The sequence below is a fragment of the Ptychodera flava genome, chromosome 10, assembly GCF_041260155.1.
Source record: "Ptychodera flava strain L36383 chromosome 10, AS_Pfla_20210202, whole genome shotgun sequence".
Lineage (NCBI taxonomy): Eukaryota > Metazoa > Hemichordata > Enteropneusta > Ptychoderidae > Ptychodera > Ptychodera flava.
The window spans coordinates 43,289,867-43,315,753 of record NC_091937.1 but is presented as its reverse complement, the minus strand read 5'-3'; the positions used below and the strand labels follow the sequence as shown (position 1 = coordinate 43,315,753).

Genomic DNA, 25,887 nt, shown 5'->3' with positions numbered 1-25,887 from the left:
TTTCAAAGTATCTTTTCAGAGAGCTAATAGTCTGATGCTTCTGACGTGGACAATAGGTTGATATGCAGACACGTTAAATTCAGAACGCAAATTACCAGTGGCACAATAACGTCTGCTCGGCAGAACTCACAAAGCGACTGTTATCACTGCCGCGTGAATTAATAATGCCATCGACAAACATTTCTTGAGGCGAACTTTCGACGACGTATTCACTCGATAGATTATCGAACTGATAAGTATATAAGTCTAGATTTACGTGAAAAGGACTAAATATATACAAGAACTGGCTGCAAGCGCAGATCGGATAGCCTAATATTGTCGAGTCCAATTATCGGTTTCCATGGTTTACTCGGCGAATTTTTAGGAGGTTGACCGCGGAGAAGAAAATTGCTCAGAATTAATCTCATATGCGTACACACGCACGTACACCCTAGTACGTACATGTACAGTAATGTAGGTACAGATACATCGACAAATATATGAAAGCATAAATATCCAGATAAGTATATGCATAGAAATGCATAGAAATACCAAGGTACACATAGCCGATATATATAAATATATATATATATATATATATATATATATATATATATATATATATATAACATATACATATACACACACGCACACACACACATATATACATGTATATATATATATATATATATATATATATATATATATATATATATATATATATATATATATCCATTCATGTAATGTCCATTCAAGAATTGTAGACTTTCCGAAAGTTGACCAAACAGTTTCTTTCTTTTCTAAATGCCTAATAAATACAATAAACCGTGAAATTGAATTTATTCAATGTTGATTAAATTGGTGGAAATTCACGTTGATATTCAAAGTTGGAACCTTGCTGTTCAACGGCCGAAGTCTACAACATTCCCCCCAGCTTATATCCTACCCTACCCTATAAATGACCTTTCTATTTCAAAATGCCGCTCGACTAAACGATTATTATATTCAGGAAATCGTGTTACCAAGCAACTTCTCAAGGGAAAGCGATTTTAATAGCTTGTTTTTTGTTCAAATATTATTTGAACTGTATCTCTGAGGGAAACAATGATCAGTCCCGGTACATCGATTACCCTGATGACTCATGGTTAAACACACATAATCAAAAATTGCATACATTGTGCAACAAACCTATCGCCATAAACAGAAATGCACGTTTAATATTGAGGTATTTTTTCTGTATCATTCACCGTAAAACAGTCTCAGCTAAGTCTTGTATCATTGTATGCATTATGCGACTTGTGGCTAACTTTGTACCATATGATATACAAAGGCGACATATTTTGTGTAATTGGCGCACACCGTAAAAGTAGTGGAGATTTTTCTGCAAATATGTTGGAAGGAAGAAACCGAAGCTATGAACTTGGAAAGTGAGACTGGTTGAAATTCTCACAAATATCCAATTTCTCGGCTTTTACCTTTTGTGTGGCACACAACCACGCATATTCGGTATTATCACAATATGTCCTTCTGATTGATGTATCGCATATTGTGTGATAATTGAGTTTAAGCTATCGTTTTCTATGTCCCTGACACGTGTTTTTAAAGATGTACATCGAGAAATAAAATTGATAGCTCAGGAAGTTGCCATCAACTTGTTTCTTCCCACCTACACATTCAACGACAAAACAAAATTATGCCATTGAGGTCCCAAAATGACATTTTGAACCGCGCCATTCCTTTCGCCGAATTAGGTTTGCTTAAATATAAGGCATAGGTAAAGAAAAATCACACCCTCATTTCGGAAAATCAGTCCGTTTGCTACGGAGTACGAAACTGTTTAGGATACGGTCATTTACAATAAGGGGAAATATTCTTTGGCGAAGATTGATTCCTGTACAGACTTATGACGCCATATCTATCATTCCCAAAGGGAAAATATGCTTATCTGCCAGCTTAAGGTTTCGGGTTTGATAATTGGAGAAACGTGTTCGAATAGGCCTAGAAGGGCTTACATGAGGAAAGACTGCCTCTTTTGTAATTCATACTACACAGTCATAGTTCGCAGCAATTGTGAATCCAAAACACCAAAATAAAAATGAAAATGCCCAAAGAACTTGTCATCAGTCACTTTACAGTTAATTCCTTTTTAGGCAAGGAGTTTACAATTGAGATAACGATGTACTCTAGAAAAACTGACACTCTAGTGAAGACCCTAAAATTAATCTCCATTTTTATCCACCTTTGTAGTAGCAAGGTTTTGGAAATATATCAACAAGCGCCTTTTCCAGCGTCATAGTCGTAGTTGGCGCTGTCCTGGACTACTCAATCGCGAATCACTGCGCATGCAGCTGCGCAGCGTCTGCAGGCTAATATCAAGATGGCGGCCGTCGAGTCACGCGTGATGGAAGTGGATAATGCTCAGAAGAAAACACAAAAATCTGTAGATAGAGAAAAGGTAAGGCTAAGATATATTTGACAGAAAATGAAGTCATAAAACATTAGGCAGTGTGATTCACAGAACGAATTACCAATCATCAAGAACATTCTACACCCAGACAATGTTGGTCAACTCAGCGCACTTTGTTGAAATGTGTACACTTCCTAAATTCTAGCCACGCGTACGATGTTGTGTATTCCGGCGTTATACTGCGTAATGGGAGGCCGTATAACGCCGGGAACATACAGCCTCATGGCTACCTAACTTTTAGCTCAGTGCCATTGGAAATGGCTTCAGCGCCATTGGCGGTAATTGAAACATTGGGGCTCGTGCGGTCCTACTAATTACTGCCCGTCGCTGCCCGTCGACTGCCCGTCAGGAAATTAACCTTCCATGTACTGTAATCAGTCGATATTTCAATACCAAAGACCATTTACATAATAGAAAGCTACAAAATAAGAGTCTGTTTTACTCCAAATGCCCGAGTCCTGTCTCAGAACTAACGTGAATATTGGAGCGCTAAGTTAACTCTACTCGACGGGCAGTGATGATAGGCAGTGTTCGGACATCGATTACGATCAGCGTTGCCACTCGTTCGCAAATCAACGTTGTTGGGTCTGGGACGACAATTTTGTTTGGTTGTATAGTAAGTAATGTTTTTGATATGAGATATCAACTGATTACAGTCGTTGAAAGGTAAATTTCCCGACGGCAGTGACGGGCAGTGGTCGGACGTCGACGGGCAGTATGTATGGCCAATGGTGATGCATGTACGATCACACGATTAGCGTTGCTACTCGTTCGAAAATCAACATTTTTCGGATCTTGGAATATTATTTCGTTCGTTTTTACAAAGAGTAGTGGTCTTTGGTATTGAAATATCGACTGATTACAGTAATTGGAAGGCTAATTTCCTGACGGGCAGTGACGGGCAGTAATTAGTAGGACCCGGGCTCGTGCATTATAGAGCGATTTTCTTTTACTTACCTTAATGTCACCATATAACTTAAAATAGGCATCGAGGTATCACACTGTCAAAGAGGCTTTCGTAAAACGGTATTGTTGGAGATGGCAGCAAGGGACACTCGACCAAAACATAAGGGATGGACCCTTTGATATCCTGAGGGAGGGGGTGTCTGGAAGATTAAAAAAAAAACCCAGATTTCCAGCAAATGTGAATTGAAAAAAACAGAGAATGCTTAACAAAAAAAGGTGGTAGAGTGGGGAAAAATAAATGTATCATGGATAAGGTAAAAAAAGTAAATGCTTTCTCATTAATCTTCCAGAATACCCCCCCCAAAAAAAAATATCAAAATGGTCCACTTCTAAAGGCAAATTCCCCCAAGTTCAAAGGGGAGCGATAATGAGACTTCCTACAAATGTCACATGTATATTTTGATACTGCTATCCCGATTACAGTTTCCCTCTTATATGAAGAATTCTCCTGATTGGGAAAATTTGTCCTAGATATACCGTATTCCTCCGATTCTAAGACCCCGCCCGTTTATAAGACCCCCCAGGATTATTTTATCGATTCGTAATTGGCCGTTAGTTCGTTTATAAGACCCCCCAGGGGGTACACCCAAATTCTGGCTGGAACAATAGAGCCTTTGTCATGTAATGAGACAAGGATATCCGTGACACCTGCGCTGCTTATCAAAGTCACAAACAAGTGCCAAAGTGAAGTATCAAACTCAAAACAAGCACACTATTGTTGGGGTTTGGAACGTGTCAATCGGGAACGCTTCTATCGTTCCTGGCGAATAAAACTACACTTGGATTTCGCTACCAAAATGAACATTAAAAGAGTCGGAATTTTTAGCGTCTCGATCTAGTACAATGTCGTCTTTTCGTTACTGTCATTTTGCTACCATCAAAGTAAGCAGATTTTTGAACATCTTGATCAAGTACGAATCGCATATTTCGATGCCATTTGGCTACCATAACATGAACATTACGATTGTCGGGTTTTTGAACGTGTCGATCAAGTACGATTCGCTCATTTCATCACGATCAAACAACCACAATTTACACGCACACAAACAAAAACAAGTTTGGGTATCGGTAGTTCTCTTTTTGGAAACTGTTGTGGCCCTAAAAAGGGCCGTTTCATTTTTTTGGTCAACGGCATGATTTGGTCTGTTTTACTGAATATGTACAGTGAAAACAGTACCTCGGACTAATTGCTTTAGCAGAGGTACGGCCGCATCATTCGCCAAAAAACCGACGTGACATTTCTGTGCCATGCCAACTCTTGGAGAATGGATGAATGCTTTCTTCTTTGCCTTCAAGTAGTACTTCTTGTTGACTGACAAGTCACGATCGATGATATTCGAAAGTAACCGTGCTGCATCTCGCTTCAAACTTGCAACTTTGCGACCATCTTGAACAACGGCTACAGCATTTCGGTCGTGTATGTTGTCTGCATCACGGCGAAGTTCATACGGCAAACCAAGTTCTAGCTGATTGCGACGGTAGTAAGGCATGCCGACAGCGAGAATGTTTTGAATAATTACTTTTTTCTTGCCCATGATGACCATGCACTCTCTTATGACTTGTCACAAAATAAAGTCCACGATAAATCGACGCATTTTTATAGGATCCTCAGACGATGTCGGGAATCCTTTTGTCGCCGTCATCAATAGAAAATTTGGGATGTGTGAACAACACAAAGCTTTGAACTTGCTTTGCTCAACTTTTACACTTTTGTTTTCATACTACCGAGACAAAAGACCGGCACATGAAAAAGTTATTCTTTGAATGGGTGTGCTTGGGCTGCACGTTTTCTCTTACGTTCAAATCTAGGCCTACCATTAAAATAAAAGATTTGCTCAACAGTTTTCTATCACGTAAGTTTTCTTTTGTGATCATTATGAAGGGCTGCAATTAGTTTTCTCTTACGTTCAACTTTACCGTATAAGTAACCAGTGAAAAATATATAAATCATTGGTATCGTAAAATCTTTCAAAAGATTACACATTGCGTACTATTCCCGACAATCAACAAGATGAAATCTATCCGACGAAGCTACACCGTAGAGCAGAAACTTCATATTTTGAAGACCATTGAAGATAAAGGTCTCAGTCTCCATGTCGCAGCTCTTCAATTCAAGATTGGTCGAAACCAGATTCGCGATTGGAAGAGAAAGCGCAACGATCTGCAACAGTTTCGTGTTGGTGGCCAGAAGAAGAAAAGGAAGATCCATTTCGGGCGCCCCCCTCTTAGTTCTGAAATCGACCACGAAGTGTTCGAATTTCTCAACGAAGAGCGAGTCGAGGGCAGAGTCGTAACGAACACGATGCTACAGTCCTTTGCAGCTGAGCGGGGACGAGTTCTCAATCTCGATTTCAAGGCGTCCGACGGCTGGCTGAAAAGATGGAAGGCACGATTTCACGTTGGCATTCGAAAGGGTAAGAAACATTACAGTGATTTGAGTAGAAAAGATCTCATTTTACTAGAAATGAAACGGGAGAAATGAATGCTTAAAAGACAAGGCAAAGCAAAGCTATGAACAAACCGAATCCGAAACCGAATTTTATTGTAGAAGTCTTGTATGTTCAGTTACCCATGCCTAACCCGACATGCCTATCCCATACTGATGTTGAGATTTGTGTATTTTTTCTCAGGTACAAATGACTCCCAGAAGTTGCCAGAAGACTACACAGAGCATCTGACAGCATTCAGAGAAGATATCAACGATCTGAGACGTCGGCACGATTATACCATGTATAACATCGGTAACATGGATGAAACGATGGTTCGTTTCGACAGTTGTCCATCATCAACCAACAACGTTAGAGGGGAGCGATCGATACGTATTGCGTCGACTGGGGCCAAGAAGAAAGGTTTCACGGTGGCTTTGAGTGCACGTGCTAACGGAGAAAAAAATCCAGCACTGATTATTTTCAAGTAAGTCTCATTCAAGTTTCGTAGAGAAGTATTTGTCGGTGTATTCGATCTGGTCTGCGTAGGTTTTGAAAAAAAAAGATGTCGACGGAAATACAATGTGAATTCCCAACGCGTAGTTTTGAAATAACTTAATAAACGTGATTAAAATTTTACCAAAGTTAGCAACTACTTGTAATTTAGGAGCTTACAAAATTATCAAGCATGATATCACGATAGAGCAGATCACATACCGGTATTGGAATTTCTACTTTTTTCCTTTTCAACAGAGAACGGAATGGCAGATTCGGTCCCCGGGTTTTACAGAACATCACCGTCCCCTCCAATGTCAGGGTGCAGGCCACTGAAAATGGTTGGATGACTGGTGCACTGATGGTTGACTGGTATCAACGCATATGGGGACAGAATGTCGACGACGTGCGGCGACTTCTGGTGCTTGATCGAGCTCGTCAGCACATGACGCAGACGGTCCGCGATACGGCATCAGAACTGGAGACCGATGTGGTGTTCATCCCCGCTGGGTGTACTTCGATCGTGCAGCCGATGGACGTCTCCGTTAACAAACCATTTAAAGACAACCTGCGTCGGCAATGGATCGCTTACATGCAAGAGGGCCAGAAGACAGAGAAGGGCAACTTGAAACAACCAACCCGTCAACATCTGATAAACTGGGTGAGCAGGGCTTGGCGTGATGTCTCCAGTGACGTGGTGAAAAAATCGTTCCTTTCCACGGGTATCGCGAATGCGCTCGACGGAACTGAAGACAACATGATTTCCGAGGAGATTCCGGTACTCGATGAGGACTTATCAAATGAAGCCGTAGGACTCGTGTTTGATGACGAGGGGGAAGATGATGATATAGACTTCGACGGATTTGAATTCGATGAAGAGGGCAATTGCATCGACAAACGCGACATCCGAAGTTTCTTCCGCGCATGAACTGAAAATTCTTTGAATTTCTTTCGTTAATGTTGTATCAATTTTGTACATAGTTTTTCTCACGTAATAAAGGTATTTATTGTTTGAACGGCATTTCTTGCTTGTGTGTGTCATAGTCCCAGCAATGAGTATGCGATAGTGTAACAGATTTTCAAGATTAGGCTATGCATGCTTTCGAAGACTTGCGAGGGAAACATACCCAGTTAGAACAAAAACGTGCATGTTCGTACCATATTCCGAACAGATGATCATAGATGACTGAATTTCACATCAAGAGACATTTCGTTCATCGATACAAATAATAAAAAAAAACTTCAAAGATTTATTGCCAAAAATCCAGTTCATCAAATTGTAAGCAGATTGGCGTAGCAATCTTTCGTCTCGGCCAGCCGATGCTTCAACACTTTATCAGTTCATGGAGGTAGTACCTCCATGATCAGTTCGAGCCTGCCTGTTCGTAAGATCACATTTCGTTTCGAGATATCGGTTTGACTTTTTCAATCACCGTAGGAGCAAAATAATAAAACTCACGTGTAATTGATCGTTTATTCTAAGGAGTACGGTAAATGAAAATCGCTAATAGAAAACATTGGACGACACCACGCACCACACTGTATGCATGTGCTGAACAGAATTTTACCCTGACCTCATGCACTGACACCTTTGACCTATTGCGTGAATTGACCAATCACAGCTAGCGGAACTTTAGGGACTTTCCCTTTGCTCATTGTCTGACCTTTGCGGCCATGCTATGGGGAGCTAGCTGCTGCTGGGGGAGCGTACGTACTTGTTGCAACGAAGTATTGTGGTGATTATCTATACACGAAATACAAAGATTTATTACTATCGTATTGTTTAGCAAAAGAAGGTATGGCAAATACGCTAAATTTCAAAACTTGTCGATCTCCATTGATTTATACTGTACAGATTCGACTGCCAGTATCGACGCAGCATGACCATGAGTCGATATCACAAAGTATGAGTTGTCTGCAGCCCCAGCATGAATAAAAAACATTGGCATAAAATTTGCATAACATTGCATTAATTAGCATAAATTAAGTACGACGTTCGATTTCGCGGTGACATCCGTTTATACGACCCCCCACATCTTTTCCGTCACCTTTGGTTCTGAAAAGGGGGTCTTAGAATCGGAGGAATACGGTACCGTAGTTTAAAAGTGTTAATGGTTGAATTCTGTGACATGATTTTGACATTAAAAAGTTCAAATGGAGTTGTTCCACATGGTGGAAATACATATTTCATGTAAGTGACTATTTGCAGTATGCCTTTTCTACAGAAGATATCACTATCATTGACGAAATATGACCAAAGCATTGCAACAGCCACAACATTCAAGCCGTATTTATTCATTTATGCATAGACAGCAGAAGTGCATCTACTGTCTCTGATTTATATTTGTCTCTTTACATTATCAATCTGTAGACATGTCCACTCCTGCTTCGTGTCTTCTGCAATTACAATTCCCACCACAGACTGACAGAGTACGGCAGAGCAAATATGGTTCCGGCCAACGAACTCCAGATATACACATGGTCAGTGGCAACTTCAGTACATGTTTGCACCACACATAATTGTGAGATATTCTGACAGAACAGAACAAGCAGGGAATAAAAGTTCTAACCGTGAGATGACACAATAAAACAGTCAGGCTGATGCCTCAATCAAGTACTTATATTCCCCAATGGTTCACAATTAACTCGTACAATTTTAATATTTTATACCACTCAAGGTCATGTGACCTATTGTTCTTGCCATCCATTTATTCCTGAAAACACGACTGACACCTATTGTTCTGATGCAAAATAAGTAATCAGTCATACTTTTATTCATATGTAAATAAGTAATCACCACACTTTAATGAAAGAAAATCATTATCATATCAATAAAAGTGTAGTGATTACTTATTTAAATATGAAAAAAAGTATGACTGATTACTAATTTGCAAGAGAACAATAGGTCAAGTCGAGATTTCTAAAGCTTTCACACACATTCAATAACAAAATGAAGACAATTTGTTCAACTGATATGTTATAGCATCACATTTTATAATTCAATTTTAACTTTCTTTGGACCATGCTCAATGTAAGCAACATGATTTGTTGATAAAGAATGTCCATCTTTAGATTCGGCGTCTTCTTGGGCTGAACCAATCTTGTCTGTTTTGTTACATTGTTTTGTCGTAACTTGAGAAACTGGTTTACTTACAGATTCCTCTGATTTAACACTAGATGGAGGTGGTAGTAATATATTCGACACATGCTTTTGTTGTGCAGTAGACATACATTTGAGGCGTGTAAACCGTCATCTGATCTGTGACCTGTTTGTTCTTTGATAAGCTGCTCATCGAATCCCTGATGGTACAGAGATGTTGCCGCATTGACCTGAAATTATCAAACACAAAACATATGTCACAAATATCATGGAAATAAGTACAGCCTTTTTGTAACGTTTGTGGAATAGGTGAAAGAAGTTCTGTGATACTGCCGCACACACAACAAATTGTTTTGGTCAATGAATTTAATTTCATAACTTTACAGAATTCGTTCTGTGTATAAATATTTTAGTAACAGAATAAATTAACTTGACAGAATATCCAGTGTGCTGGCAGTCTGGCCAAGCCATCTTGCACATTTGCTTTGTGTAAAGACGTATATTTCCTGGCAGGAGAACTTGATTATCCCTTGGCAAGGGTCATCAATAGTACAATCCCGTCCGGTGTTATCATCGCCAAGTACTTTTTTATAAGTTGAAGTACACATCGTGGATTTTATGCGCTCCGTAGTAGCGGCTGCTCTTATAGGGCAGTTTGCCAATGTAAAATCCACTTTGGTTGTTTTTACATGGCCGTCCATGGAACTCTGGGGAGTCTCTTGGATCATCAGATCAGACAAGTTGACAAGGTCCATCTTGACCAGTCGAAAACATGAAAATGGTATTGAAAGCCTGATGCATCCACGAGGCAATCACATGCATCTACAGATTGAATTCCTTCTTGCTAGCCAATAGCCAACAAGATAGAGTAAGGCAAGCCATTTTATTTAACCAATCAGACTAAAACAGTTTCCTTCTCCACAGGTGCATTATACCACTCTGTAACCCTTATTCAAATGCAGATTTGCAGTTGACCAGAGCCCTTGTCCTACTTGTCTGGGATAGGTCATTCTCCCCGGACTGGCATGACAGGTGCATGATGACCTCTGTGAACCTTTCGACGTACAATGGGTCACTCCATTCCATTGTGGGTATTCAAATCAAAAGTAGACGATTTATTGACAGTAATTTTCAAATTTTAGAGAAGATTGGCCTGTTTTTCGTGGTATAAGTCGTTAATCGCACCTCGTAGGTGTGCTGTTACAGTTGTAATCACCACACTTATGGTCAGGAACTTGTAAGCATCACTCGGCCTTCGGCCTCGTGATGTTTACAAGTTCCTGACCATAAGTGTGGTGATTACAACTGTAACAGCACACCTACTCGTGCAATTAACTATACTAATTTAGTGCTTATCCTGCCAAGTTCATATGTCACCCATCAGGTCAAGTTTGTGAAAACCAATAAAGGATAACAGTGTTCTCCCCAGGATTATTTTACAAGAGGGCGAAGACGTGGTGCCAAGCACCACAAGCGACTGCCTTTGGAGCTTTTGAAAAACAGAGATTAAAATGGTGTTATTTGGTGGCACTTGGGGAGTATTTTTTCAGATTTTTTTCGTATTAAAAACTCAAAGGAAAAGAAATCTGAGAGAGTGTTCCATAACTTTTATTCCAGTTCACTGATTTCAATGAAGATTACATTTTTTGAAAATGAAAACATAGCGACAGACATACATTTATTCGTCGATGTCAAAATTATCACCATCTCAGCCTGATACACGTACACGTCCGACCGAGCCTAAAAATAGGTCGTTTTGCTTTGGGAAGGAATACACAAGCAAAATTCTAACCTCCTATAAAAACTTCAGAGTACTCTGCTGTCCTTGGTTACCCTCAAGCTCCTAGGCATGTTTACTCAGCTAAGTCGGTTACCTAATGCACGGTCCCTATGGAGGGACCGTGGCTAACGTTATGGCCTGTGCCATGCAAATATGGCTGCCATCAATGAGTTGCACATGGGCTTATGATCTCGGATGACATCACAAACTCGCGAGATTTGCAAGATCGATGAGAATTACGTTTGCAGCCTGCAGGATCGACGCTCACGCTTGCATTTTGCTTGTAAATCACTGTCAACTTTTTTCCCCGTACATTTTATTGTTTTATTTTCAAAAAATAAATCTTTTTCATTTCTGGCAAGGGGGCCCTCGGAATTTACAAGAGGGCGCCACGCCCCTGTTACCTTATTCAGGAAGAACACTGGATAACATGTCCCAAACATTTCATTTTAAGATATACTTGAACATCTGAAGGCCCCTGGAAAAATAGATAGTGTAAACATGATTGTTACTGACTAATGCTGCTTCAATATTCTAACCCAAGTGGGTGAAAAGACATTGGTTTTGGTTCAATACAGCATTTATACTGACTTAGCCGATAGGTAAGTGGTACTGTCTGGCAGGAAAAGTATTAAACCTTCCTTATTTTCTTTGTTGTGGCCAAAAAAAGCACATGACAACTCTATCATATAACCGTAAATATGTAATAGATTCTATTAATTGATTCCGTAATTAAATAGACCTGAAATGTGAGAAAATGCTGACGTTCATCATGTTGTGTCTTCTGAAACAAAATACCCATGATACGTGTAAGGTGCAGTGTTCTTTGTAGGCACAGATACATGTACCTGGTTGATTCAGTTTCATGTAAAAGTTATCTGGCAGGACACTCTAGCTAAGACAAGTCCATGTACCGGTATCAAACACTGTATCTCTTTACTGTTGGATGATGGCAAAGAGCAGATTTTTTGAAAAGTATACCAAAATAAAATTTTTGCAATTATCACCACTCTGGAAAATTGGATAGAAAGCGAAATTTCTCATCATGCAATAGTACCTTCAGATGTAATAGACCTAATCACTCACAAAAACTGCTAGATATTAAAACCATCTCTTAAGCCGTATTGTAGCAATTAAAGTGAGAAGTTTTGTTTCTTGACTGATGCTGAATTTGAAAAAAGTTATGGTGTGCTTGATCTTGAAGTGTAGGTTTTGAACTTTACAGTTTAATTGTATCACTTATGATAAGTGTTTGACCTAATTCTGTCACTGTCTCAAATCCCTAACATTCAATGTGTAAATGTGTAGGGCCAAACAATACCATAATAGTTTGTATAGTGAAACCAAACTGAAGTTGAAAGTTTTCTTCTCTGTCTGCAGGCTCGATGCGTCTCTGAAAGAGCTGTCAAGCCTTGTCAAAGAAGTCAACCCAGATGCCAGAAGACGGGGAACCCTCTTTGACTTTGCCGTTGTCTACCCAGATCTGCGTCGGCCAGGATACCGCATGAGAGAAATCGGGACCACATGCTCAGGCAAAAAAGGGACAGACGATGCAGTCACGTTAGGCTCAACACAGTTCCAAATAGGGGACTACTTAGACATTGCAATAACCATTCCAGGGAGAGCGCCAGCGAGAAGATATTAAAGCTGCCAACTTTTTTAGTTTAATTTCCCCTGAAACCTCCAAGCCCCCCATACAGACAACCCTGTTGTGTTTATGATGTCAGACTGAAATTGGAAATATCGTTGAAGTGCTTGGTCATACAACAAGCTACTTTGTGCTCCAGTTGACCTTTCTCATGTACTTGTCAGTTGTCTTCAGGAACTTGACAGAAATATACACTGGCAGTGTGCTTGCTTCAAAACAATTCAGAAAAACAGGATTCAGAATTTGTGTCAGTTTATTTGTTCTCAGTCTACAACCACATCAAAGGAAACTTCCATCAGTACTGACCCACATGAAGCACTTTGGTTCCAGACCTGTATATTTGACAAAGAGCTACATTCCATTGTAGTCGTTCTAGTTTCTGCTTACATGACCAGCAAACCTCTCTTTCTCAGATACATGTCAATGCTAGTAGATAATATTTCTCAGTGACCTATCAGTGATTTGTATTTCATCTTATACCAAACCAATGGTGTGTTCTTTTCTTTCAATGTTCACTTCACCGAGGTTATGCCATCAGTGTAACATATTGGCTTCTATGCTTTGAGAGGAAGAATCATGCGTTCTCTTTTTTTGTCAATACAACAGTGTGTAGTAGTAGGTTTCAGAGTTATTTTTGGAAAAAAAAACACTCCGATAGATCTTTCACTTTGCTTTTACAAAGCAACCTGCCTTATGCAAATCTTATCAAAATCAAGTTGACAAATTAATATTTGACTGACAAAGGCTGTTCCTTCAGCTTTTTCACCGCCCTGTGAATTTTTTTGCATTACACATAATGAATGCAGAAATGCAGTTGCAAATTCTGCTTTAGTTTTATTTATATGTCGTTTTAAGAGTAAACTGCAGCCTTCTTTCAATAAATTGTGTTCACTGTGACATACAACCATGTACAGTGTCATAGTTTGATCTGTGGCATCTATTCATTATGTGATAGAAACATTAGATTTGTAAGTTGACATTCATTGCCAGATTTTTTAAAATAAAACATGAGACTCAGAAAAGGGTGTTATTCGTGTTTATTGCAATTCTTCATCCATGTGACTCATGGCTGGTCAGTTTTATTCAAAGGCATTTGTGACTGAACCTGATCAGGTTTAATCATGGCTTTGGTGTGTTTTGTTTACAGCTGATTGGCCATGGTGTGTTTTGTTTACAGCTGATTGGCCATGGTGTGTTCATATTCAGAAAAAGCTGGGAATCATTGATATGAGAAAAATGTAAGCAAGATAAAATTACCCAAAAATGTAGCTCTGTCATTATAGCTTCATATTCAGTGCAAATTTCCGTGATCATTGTTACAGCTTGATTAACTCCCTAGATCTCTACTCTTGTCTTTAGACTCCTCAGTTCCTATAGTCTTAAAACTGCTTGTATCATCTTGTGGTTCTGCTCCCATGAGTCAATATTTTAAATAATAACACATGAGAGCGAGGGCAATATCACGATTTATTGCCTGCCCAAGGGATGGTGGTCATGATCGAAATACTGATGATGCCCGAGCCGTAGGCGAGGGCATCATCAGTATTTCGATCATGACCACCAGCCCGAGGGCAGGCAAAAAATCGTGATATTGCCCAAGCTCTCATGTGTTATTATTTTTATTACACCGAACAAGCAAACATGCAAAGAAACAAAAACACAAAGACTTCTTCGAGTACAGTTCGCCTTCTTAGTCTGGACCTCAGCGTAAGATGTTGTCAATGCCGAGTCTAGGGTTGCCGCTAAAGTTTGCCGATCTCCTCGGTGGCGTATCTAAATTTGTTGCTTGCATAGTCGCTGAACACAGAAATTGCATTCCTTGTTGCCATTTTCGTTCGTGTGTTGTTTATAATCGTCTAACTTTGCCAGTGACAGCTCTGCATGACGTTTCGCAGCCATAAGTTGCCAACTGCAAAGTACAACAAACGAACGACAATTTGTTCTGCGCAGAAAGGATGCGCAGTAAGTAAAATGACGTCATCCATGTAATATCAAATGCAGAGGGCATCATCAAGTTCGCAGAGGGCATCATCACATTCGCAGAGGGCATCATCACAGTCTTTTACATGTCACGTGAGTCGTGTTTAACCAATGGCGGTGCACGCTTAATGAGTGAGGTGTAATAAAAAGATTTAAAAGTATCTGGGGCGACATCCTCAGTCATTTTATGTCTCATAAATTTGAATATTCTGTTTTAACTGGGAATTCCATAGCCTAATCCCACACCAGAGTATTTTTGCCTTCAGAGATTTTTGGCCTTCACCCATGTTTGGAGTATGGGCGAAGGCCAAAAATCTCTGAAGGCAAAAATTCATCATCAACGAACTAGACTAAGAACTAAATGGCATCAGCAAAGTTTCTGTTACTTAATTCTAATTGATACAAAGACCACAAAAAAGTCTGTGGTTTGAAATGTAGTTTTTCGCTCTGTAGAGATATTTGGTGGCCGTATGTGGTCGTATGATCATCAGTTTTTGCAAGTAGTATCATAAATGCCTCCAGTACCAGGTTTTTTTTTTCCGAAATCAGAAGAATTTATGAGACCATGTTCAAAAGGTTAGACTGGCTGTCTGACAGAAAGAGATTACAAGGTGCTATGATAGCACACAAAGCTCCTTTGATTTTCACAGTTTCATATTATATCTAGATGTTCCCAAAAATCAGCAATTATATTGTCAAATGTGATCTTTAAGTTCTGATACAGAACTGGGTGTATATTCGAATTTGTCCATGATATGTTCACAGTCAATGCAACAGACTTTTATGTCCTTGGAAACGGAGAGTTCCGGTACCTCATCAGAGGTTCTGGAAATTTTGCTGGCACTTTACATTTTCAGGTCTGTGTGGTCTAATATACAGACTTGCTTCTCCATTCACTTGTAAAACGTTGTAGTACAAAGTATGCATACTGATAATACAAGGCATAAAATTGGGAGGGAGATTTACCTGTCTTGTACCTCCAAATTTCACAAGCATTCTTAACTATGATGTAAATCTGGATATTATGAGATTTCTACTGCAAACTGACAAATTTCGTCCCAGGTAGAATTCCCCCCCCCCCCCCAATCAGCATGTATGGTCTCCCTCCATATACCTGCCTACCAAATCTATTACCCCAGCTCCTAGTATCCCTGTCTAACCCTTGAGGTCAGGGTATGTGAATACTACTACATCTGCCAGTGAAAAGCTGATAAAACAACTGCAAGAATTGCACAAGTCCTGTTATGGCTAGATCAACATGGCCACATCAGGATGGGAAGGATTCATTCATGGTATATCCTTGGATCTAGAACTTCACTCAAGATTTCTCAAATTCAAGGACGTTGCCATAGTCATATGTGGAATACACAAGTATAGAATCATCTCCTTGGCCTGTACAAGTGCATAGTGGCACATGATAATCTCAGGTACTTTATATTTTATTCAGTCAAGATGTGTGCTATAGTCAGTCCTTACGCAGACCTACCTTGAGCAGCTGAAGATGCGCCCCCTCTTATCCAACCACACGTCATATGAGTAGATAAGAAAAACCATTCCACAAACTTGCATAAATTGCATTACAGTTTTAATCTTTATTCCATAATTTAAAACAGGTCAATTCTGATTTCCCTTAATTTAAGATGACTGCAAAAATTTACACAATTAGTCCCGATTTGAAGAATTTCATATGAAAATCTTTTACATTGTGAGGTTTGACAAATGTAATTTGGAGTGGAGTTTGTCATCGTTGATGGTCACATTTCATTCGTTTCCTCTGAGGAAAGACATGTTGATCATACTCCATTTCTTTCTTTTTTCATTAAAGAATTGGAAGGTTTACCATGATTACAAAAACATATGAATTATCAATTTTTGAATCTATACATTTGGATGGCAGCAAATTATTCACATAATTCCTACAAAGAAGCAGATGATAGTTGAAAAGATATCAAAACCTTGAAGTAAATAGTGGTTTTTGTCCGACATAAATGAAAAGTTTGGTTCGTCAAGTAGTGCTTTATCCTACAAGTACATACACATCCAGCTTGCAACCTATGTGATAAAACATTCATGGACCATATAGGTTTTAATTTTGTGGAAGTCTTGGACTGGATTCTGCTAATGGCTAAGATGTCCTACATGACAAATAAAATGATCCGTAATTCAATGAAAATAATTAAAGGTAAAGTGATTCAATGAATGAAGGGTTGAAAAAAAGTAGATGTATGAAATGTTTTGCAAAGGACTTTCGGCGTAAGTGACATAGATTGTAGAACAAGTAATGATCGGTCAAAGAAACCAGTGTATCCGTTCATAATGATTAGCAAAACTGAATGAAATGACAGCCAATATAATGCTTTCTTCTCTCAATACAAATACCTCTGCCTGCTTTCCAAGCTTTCCAAGCACATGATTGGAGAGTAGCCAAAAATGGCAATGTAAGTCAGGCACCAACACTGTTTGGTACATGGTGCAGTATCAGCAGTATCAGCTTTTGTTCGTTAAACTACTTTACAGAATAAGCAATTACAGCTGTAAACCATACTGCCGTATCAGTGTTTTTTTCTCTGCAGTGTGTATAATCAGTAACAATGTTCACAAACTTGCTAGTCATTACAAAGCTTTCAGCTGAATCAAAATCATGGAGTAGAGGTTCTTTCACAATGGTACACATGGAGTCATCACCAAATTCAAAAACAGTTGTAACAATCAATGCCACAGTGTTGCATTGCATTTGTCATGGTGTGAACCGAATCCCAACCAGACTGGTCATATTATAGTTCAGTCTCTTTGGACACAGATTGCAATTCCCATGCCTCCTCCAACACAGAGGGCAGCAACACCTTTCTTGCCTCCAGTGGACTTCAATGCATGGAGTAGAGTTACAAGGATGCGGGCACCTGATGCACCAATGGGATGTCCAAGAGCTATGGCTCCTCCTCGTACATTCACCTGTGAGGGCAGTATAATCAAAGAGTTTGGTTGGTTGGAAAGGGAAAGCCAAAAGTCATGCAATGGATTTGGATAACACAAGGCTGAAACAAATTTGGGCCATTTGTGTTATCATAAGAAATATTTGTGGGCAACATGAAACATACATCATTGGAAGTCTCAATATGATGAATATCAACCACAATGTAGCATTCTATATGGTCAAAGTTTACGATCATCACTCTCAGCAAACAGGGAATGTCAATGTCATTGTCATGTCATGAAAGATATACAGATGAATTTTTATTCAACAAATGTAGAAATTTTAATATGATCAGAAATACATATAAATCAAGACTAATTCACTCTAATCGAACTTTAACCATGCAAGATTTCACTGAATTTTCACAGCAGTGCCAAGTGTCACTCACCTTGTCTGGGTTAAGTCCCAGATCTTTGACGACTGCTAGGGACTGTGCAGCGAATGCTTCATTCAGTTCAAACAGATCTACGTCATCTTTATTCCAGCCAGCTTTCTCCAACTGCAAAAGAATAAATGATAATAAATGATATCTTGCGTTTCCATTCTCTGTCCTTTAAGGTAGTATGGACCTTAAAAGTGAAGACTTCAAACTTTTGCTCAAACATTCATCAAAGAATCTTCCAACCATTCTCCTTCAAAATCAAGATTAGAAACCGGGGGGTTACCATGCAAATTTTGGGACTAGAGGAACAAATTACCTGAGATTTATCAATATTTGAAATTCAAAAATGGCTGCCATCCCTGTGTTAACTCTATGGGTTTTTGACAAACTAAGATGGTAAAAATTTTTCGTACACTTAGAGTTTTAAAATGAACCCCCACAAGTGGTAGATCAGAAAAGAATTAGAAAAGTTTGAGAGTCTAAATATTTGCCCAAGGCACATTCTAACTTAAACCATACATTAATGACTTACAGCTTTTCTGACAGCTGGAATTGGACCAGTACCCATTACAGCTGGGTCTACACCTGCCTGTGCCCATGCAACCACCCTGGCTAGCGGTGAAATCCCTCTTTTACTGGCTTCAGACTGCTTCATCAGTACTAATGCTGCGGCACCATCATTGATACCTGTCAGTTAAAAATAGCATTAAAGACAACTGTTATTCTCATGTCAGGTATGCCAGTATGATGGCAAAACACTATCATTGTACCTACGACTGTCTCTGAAGTTTTAGAAAGAATGGTACGGTTTAAATCCTAAATATCCCTATTTAAGTTACAACAAGGTAACTTCAAACATCAAAGCATTTCACATCAACGATTGCATCTTCTGAAATTATTTATAATCCTAATATGCATCAGTTTTAAAATCACACAAAGGAACATGTTGTAGGACTTGTCTTGGAAATAATTAGTCAACTGTTCCAAATTCAAGTTTCAATACTATAAATTCATTAATTTTACATGTATGTCAGCTTCTAATTATTTATATTTAATTGTTAGTTTGTAGAATCTCCCTGAATCAATATTGGTTTGTTAAGGTGGTACGTATCTCGGAAGTGAAAGACTTAAACTTTTCCTGAAATTTTCCTCAATGAAATGTTCACTATTCTCTTACCAATCAATAAAAATACCGCAATTATATGATGTCGCTAAAATTTGATCAGAATTGGTATATACCAGTATGGGTTACCAATGCTCAACAATAAATGTTGTTTCTATCTGTTCAGTGGAGGAAAATTCTACGTTGATGTTATGGCAATGATTTCTGCACAATACAACCAGAAAAACAACAAGAAATATTTAAACCAGAAAAACAAGAATGACAAAAGTAATTAAGGTCTAACTTTAGGTACTGGAGGTCAACTTTAGCAACATGCATAGCAGAAACAAGCCCCTCTTAGTTTAGTATAAACGGTCTTCCCCCATCTACTGTCTATGGTTGCAGCTGGTCTGTTAATATGTAACAGTTCATAAACAATGACAGGAAATGAGTCAAGATCAGTGGAGTTTGCCTGTGGCATGCGTCCTGCACATTTGCAGGATTTCACTTTTTCTTACCTCATTTGCACATTTTTGACACTGATGTGTTCATTTGAACAAATTCACATCTCAACCCCTGCATCTACCTGTACACCAAATACTGAGATGGTAGCTTTGGCGGTATGGGAGCCTTTGTGTGTGACGGACATACATCCGCACATACCCACAAATATACAGACATACAGACATGCAAATCAGATGCAAATGAACTGATTCAGCTTATACGATAACCTCACATTGGTACACCAAATGTGAGCCAATAAAAATCAGGGGGTTAACCATGCAAAATTTGGTACTTCACAAACAAATTATTTAACATTACTGATGTTCGAAATTCAAATTGGCCACCACCTCTGTGTTTAACTTTATGGGAAACAAATGAAATTTTGGATTTTTGAAATACTGAGACAGTGAAAACTTTTCTTACTCTAAGAGCTTTAAAGGTATACTGTCACCTGTTCCAAGTTTGCTATTTACCATGGAAAGAGAAAATCTAACCAATCACAAATTTTAAGTGGGTGGCTGCTTTTTAAAAACAGTACCCTCACATGGGCATTTTGAATACAAGGAACCATATATGGGCATATTTAGATTACAGGTGACTGTATACCTTTAAAAGGAGCTCCTACAAAAGGCAGATCAGAAAAGAGTTGTAAAAATTTGAGAGTCCGAATATCTGTCCCAGAGGTGCTTTCTACCTTCAATGATTGAAACATTGTATACAAGGGTAGGGAAAAGATTTTGCTGAAATACATGAAACAAAGAGTTTTTCCCGTATGTGCAACCATGGCCAACACTTTCTATCCATACCTGATGCATTTCCAGCAGTGACTGTCCCACTGCCATCTTTGATGAATGCTGGTCTCAATTTGGTGAACCCATCCAGTGTACAACCTGCCCTTGGAAATTCATCTTTTGTGACTTCGACAGGTCCTTTCCGTGAAGGTATCAACACTGGAATGATTTCTTCTTTAAATAAATCTTGTTTTTGTGCTTCTTCTGTTTTCAATTGTGATTTCAACGCAAATTGGTCCTGCTCTTCTCGTGTGATATTCCACTGTTTTGCCACATTTTCAGCTGATGAAATATCATTGGAACAAAGTCAACATAATTTTTTGGCCAAAGAAAGCAACTAAAGGAAAGCAAAATAAACTTTTAATTTGACGATACCAGGACAAGGAAAAAAAACTGAAATTTGAAATATACCACTAGAAGTTTGACTTTGTAGCTGATTTCAGCAGCATGTACCAATCTTTATTTTACCTCTTTCAAGTACTACACTAAATAGAAATTCATCATGATCATTAAAAACTATGATTTTCTGAACTTAAAATAGCCATTAAAGGCAGTGAATGGTTGCGAGCAACTTATCGTACACACTAATAATATCAAAAAACTAGGCTTGAACCATTTTCATCCTTCTGGAATCAAAAGGCTTAATACTTCAAGTTATGTCTAGAATACAGAAACACACTTGTTATATAGGACAATTTCAGCATTAACTTTTAATGGTGTCATCCCATTTGAGAATCCACAACTATCACCAATACAAATATAGTGATCTAAACTTCAGGAAGACAGAACAGAGATATAAACTTACCAGTTATTCCCATGTGGTATTTATTTATTGCACAATTCAGTCCATCACTTAACATACTGTCTACCATGCTTGCATCACCGAATTTCAACCCATTCCTGACATGTGTACAATGTGGCGCCTGTAAATAAAAAAATAATGTCAGACATCCGTAACATATATCACCGAACATGTGGCAACAGCTTGTACAAGGAACTGTATCAACCCAATTTTCATGAGCATACAGATAACGTAGTCTTACATTCTGGTAACAGTAAACATGTGTACATGGTTTTGATTTGTACACAAAATTGGGAAGGTTGATTCAAACTCTGATGAAGCGGTTTACTTAGGAAATAAACCAGAAAACAAATTATCCACATTGACAATGAGATTTACAACATTTCACTGCCCATGCTGAAAGACTAAAATAGGTTATATGGAAATTAGCACCTTGGGTTGTGTTTGTGTTTGTGTAAGTGTAACGCAAAACATAGTACATGTGATCTTAATCTCGACTACAGGGTACTTATCGTGAAAATTCTCAATTTTGTCCCCATTAAAACAATATGTTTACATCAACATAGCATACTCAGCAGATTGCAGATTATAGGGTTAAATGCAGATGCTAATAGGTGAAAAGGAACAATTCTAGAATGTGATAAGAAACTGCCACTTGAAGATTTTCTTGGCAAGTGAGAACAAAATGTACAATGTGTAGAATTCTATATTACCAACCTTACTCATGGATTCTTGACCTCCAGCCACAACAATACTTGAGTCGCCTAACTGTATAGCTTGTGTGCCTAACACTACTGATCTAAGCCCTGACCCACATAGCATGTTGACTCCCATGGCTGGTACTTCATTAGGTATACCAGCGGCTATACTGGCTTGTCTTGCAGGATTCTGACCTTGTGCTATGAAAATACAAAGGGGTGTAACATGTACAGGCTATTAGCCTGCTTGAATGTAATATATATATATATATATATATATATATATATATATATATATATATATATATTCATTTATAAATGTGTCACGAATGTCAAAATATTTGTGATTGGCAATTCACATAAATCTAGCATTCTAAAGGTGCTACAACTAATTGTATTTAAACCTGGGCATTAAATATCAAAAAAGACATTTGTTGGGAAACTCTTCCATTTTGAGATAGTTTGATTATGACTGTTTACATTTTGTCAGCATCTTATCGTCTTTGCAAAACCTTTACTAGCCAATATCTGATGTATTGTTGTGCAAGCTGTGTCTAGACATACTGTAATCACATTCAGTGTTTTCTCTGCATGTTTACTGAAGACGGCAATTTCTGCCCCATTTATCAAAATTTAGGGGCAGACTTAGGTCACCATCATATGGGCGCATTTGCTTGCTTTGTTTTGTATGCGATTTTCGTGCTGGCAGAAAAGACTCGAAATGCGCAATTTGCGCAATTGCACCGTTGATAGAAAACCCTGCACATTGTAATATTACTTAGCAAAATGCACTGACTGTATAATTATATAATTCTTATATTAATACAATGTAAACTACTTAGCATCAGCAGCTTCTAGTTCTACTCTGCAAGATTACTACAGAGACCTAGAGAAATTAACATCTTGATAACTAGTCTGTGACGCAACGTTGATTCACATGTTCATAATCACAAACACAGTATCAAAACCTTCAGTTACTTCAAAAGCTTTCCATTTTGTGTTTTATTAGCTTCTGGTAAATATTAAATCTGATAGAAACATGTTCAAAGTACAATACCTGCTGTAAGCACTTGTCCAAGTATGACCTCTGACACCTCATCAGGTTTGACCTTTGCCCTGTCCAGGGATTCTTTGATCACTATCTTGCCGAGGTCATGTGCAGGTAGGGAGGACAGAGCCCCATTGAAGGAACCTAATAAGGTGACAAAATAATTGTAATATTTATCTGGAAATGTGATTTAGTAAAGTTTGCAAGAATATATTGAAATGAAATCAAGTTTAATCTCATTACCTGTAGAAATGAGACTGCACAGAATAACCAACTCTAATATCATTTTCAAAATAGTTGGTGCACAGTAAACAAGTTCCAAAGGAGTGCTCCTACCAGAACAAAAGTTTACAGTTTATGAAATGACCAGAATTTTTAAACATGAGAAGATAAAGAAGATGTATTTATCATTGTCTGATGAGACATTAGGAGTTTGTCCATTCTTGCTGTCAGTGTTTTTCTAAGGATGGAAACTTATTTGTATGGTTCCACTGACCAAACCCATCGGTCCACGGGCTATACTTACAATGACAGAATTAAAAGTAATAAAACCTGCAACATCTTCCTTTAATCTTTAATTTTGTCAGCCTACAACGTTTTCTTTCGGTTTCTTTACTTGAGCCTTGGCATAAATACAATAGTGCTAATATACAGACTGTGATTGAAATTGTTATTCTATTATACTACATTTATTTTTATGAAGATTACAAATGACAGGAAATGTTACGCCATCTTTTATGACAAGCGGCAATACAACAATACAATGCAAACGGAAATCGGGGTTGTGTTTTGACAGGTTATTCCTATGAGCATAACATTATTCAAATTGTTAAGATTACACGTGTACGGCACGCGTTTATACGCTCAAACTAAAATATAGCTTTCATTCCTTTATGGCGGTTTTCTGAAAACTAACGTAAAAGTAATGTGAATATCAACATTTGAAATTGAATGTCATGGTAACAGCCTTGGTAACCAACACTGGCAAGTCTGCAACTCGGGGAGTGTCAGTGTCAGTCAAAACACGTCGTCTGCTATCATTCTGGGAAAGGGGCTTTCACACAGGATGCGACACTTGGTATCCAGGGAAAATCAAAGTTTGCTCAACTCCAGTGTTTCTCCCAGGATTTTTTGAGAAGAGGGCGAAGACGTGGTGCGAAGCACCACAAGCGACCGCGTTAGCGGTCGCGGGGGGAGGTCAGGAGGGGGTGTCCCCCCTCCTGCCGTTGGAGCTTTTGAAAAACAGCGATTAAAATGGTGTCATTTGGTGGCACTTGGGGAGTATTTTTTTCAGATTTTTTTCGTATAAAAACTCAAAGGAAAGGAGATCTGAGACAGTGTACATAACTTTTATTACAGTTCACTGATTTCAATTATGAAGATTTCATTTTTTGAAAACGAAAACGTAGCGAGAGACATACATTTATTCATCGATGTCAAAATTATCACCATAACACTCAGGTTTGGGAGCCAGGTTTGGGGAGCATTTTTTCAGATTTTTTTCGTACAAAAAACTCAAAGGAAAAGAGATCTGAAACAGTGTTCCATAACTTTTATTACAAACGAAAACATAGCGAGTCTAGAGACATACATTTATTCATCGATGGCAAAATTATCACCATAACACTCACGTGTTCTCATCCTGATACAAGTCCGACCGAGCCTAAAATTAGGTTGTTTTGCTTTGGAAGGAATACACAAACGAAATTCTAACCTCCTATAAAAACTTCAGTGTACTCTGCTGTCCTTGGTTACCCTCAAGCTCCTTGCCATGTTTACTCAGCTAAGTCGGTTACCTAATGCACGGTCCCCATGGAGGGACCGTGGCTAACGTGACGTTACGGACTGAGCCATGCAAATATGGCTGCCTTCGATGAGTTGCGCATGGGCTTATGATCTCGGATGACATCACAAACTCGCGAGATTTGCAAGATCGATGAGAATTACGTTTGCAGTCTGCAGGATCGACGCTCACGCTCGCATTTTGCTTGTAAATCACTGTCAACTTTTTTTCCCCGTACATTTTATTGTTTTATTTTTCAAAAAAATAAATCTTTTTCATTTCTGGCAAGGGGGCGCTCGGAATTTACAAGAGGGCGCCACGCCCCTGTTACCTTATTCAGGGAGAACACTGAACTCGTATCATTAGTTCATCATAAGATGAGAGATTTGGACAAATAATTACACGTGACGATATCTTAGGATTAGCAATACCGGAGAATAAGGACAGCCGGTGACGTCACACCATCACGCCATGTAGGCACTACGGTTCATTATAATACTATTACTAGTCGCACACACACACCCTCCCCTTTAATTTGCAGCGGCGAATCGAAATTTAGAAAAATATTTGACGATAAGAAGAAAAAAAGAAAGGAGGCTTGCACTTACCGACTGGGGTTCGTACAGCAGATGCTATGACAATCGGATCAGCCATTTCGTTTATGTATACTGTAGTTAAGTCTTACTATTTCTTGCTTCACGAGCAGACTGCAAGCACCGGCGTTCTGCACTGCAGCAGTCAACGTGAAATCGTAAAATTTACATACTGTGTGTTCGACTGAAAAGGTCAAAGTTCGTTTGTCTGGGTTGCTGTCGCAAACGTCTAGATATTTCTCTTCATAGTCTATTAAAAGCGCTATCCACGGTAAAAAACAACATAATAAATATATTTGCAGTATTTTTCCATTTTCGTTTGAAGAATTTCTGTCAAACTTCAAACAATTTATAAATTTCGACCAAGTT

The 25,887-nt window shown here is 38.7% G+C and overlaps 2 protein-coding genes across 2 annotated transcripts; one reads left to right on the top strand and one right to left on the bottom strand.

Moving 5' to 3' along the window:
- Positions 1-2,280: 2,280 nt before the first annotated feature.
- Positions 2,281-13,883, top strand: LOC139142869 (histone deacetylase complex subunit SAP18-like). The gene is made up of 3 exons (XM_070713044.1): positions 2,281-2,434; positions 8,705-8,814; positions 12,594-13,883. The coding sequence occupies exons 1-3, from the start codon at positions 2,357-2,359 to the stop codon at positions 12,856-12,858; spliced, it is 453 nt and encodes a 150-aa protein (XP_070569145.1). The 5' UTR covers positions 2,281-2,356; the 3' UTR covers positions 12,859-13,883.
- A 2,526-nt stretch (positions 13,884-16,409) lies between these two features.
- LOC139142868 (acetyl-CoA acetyltransferase, cytosolic-like) lies at positions 16,410-25,699 on the bottom strand. Its single transcript, XM_070713043.1, has 8 exons — positions 25,534-25,699; positions 23,152-23,286; positions 22,114-22,295; positions 21,400-21,517; positions 20,610-20,876; positions 18,730-18,884; positions 18,204-18,314; positions 16,410-17,793 (listed from the first exon to the last, which is right to left on the bottom strand). Exons 1-8 carry the CDS (start codon positions 25,577-25,579, stop codon positions 17,623-17,625), a joined length of 1,185 nt encoding a protein of 394 aa, XP_070569144.1. The 5' UTR covers positions 25,580-25,699; the 3' UTR covers positions 16,410-17,622.
- Between the last annotated feature and the right edge of the window lie 188 nt (positions 25,700-25,887).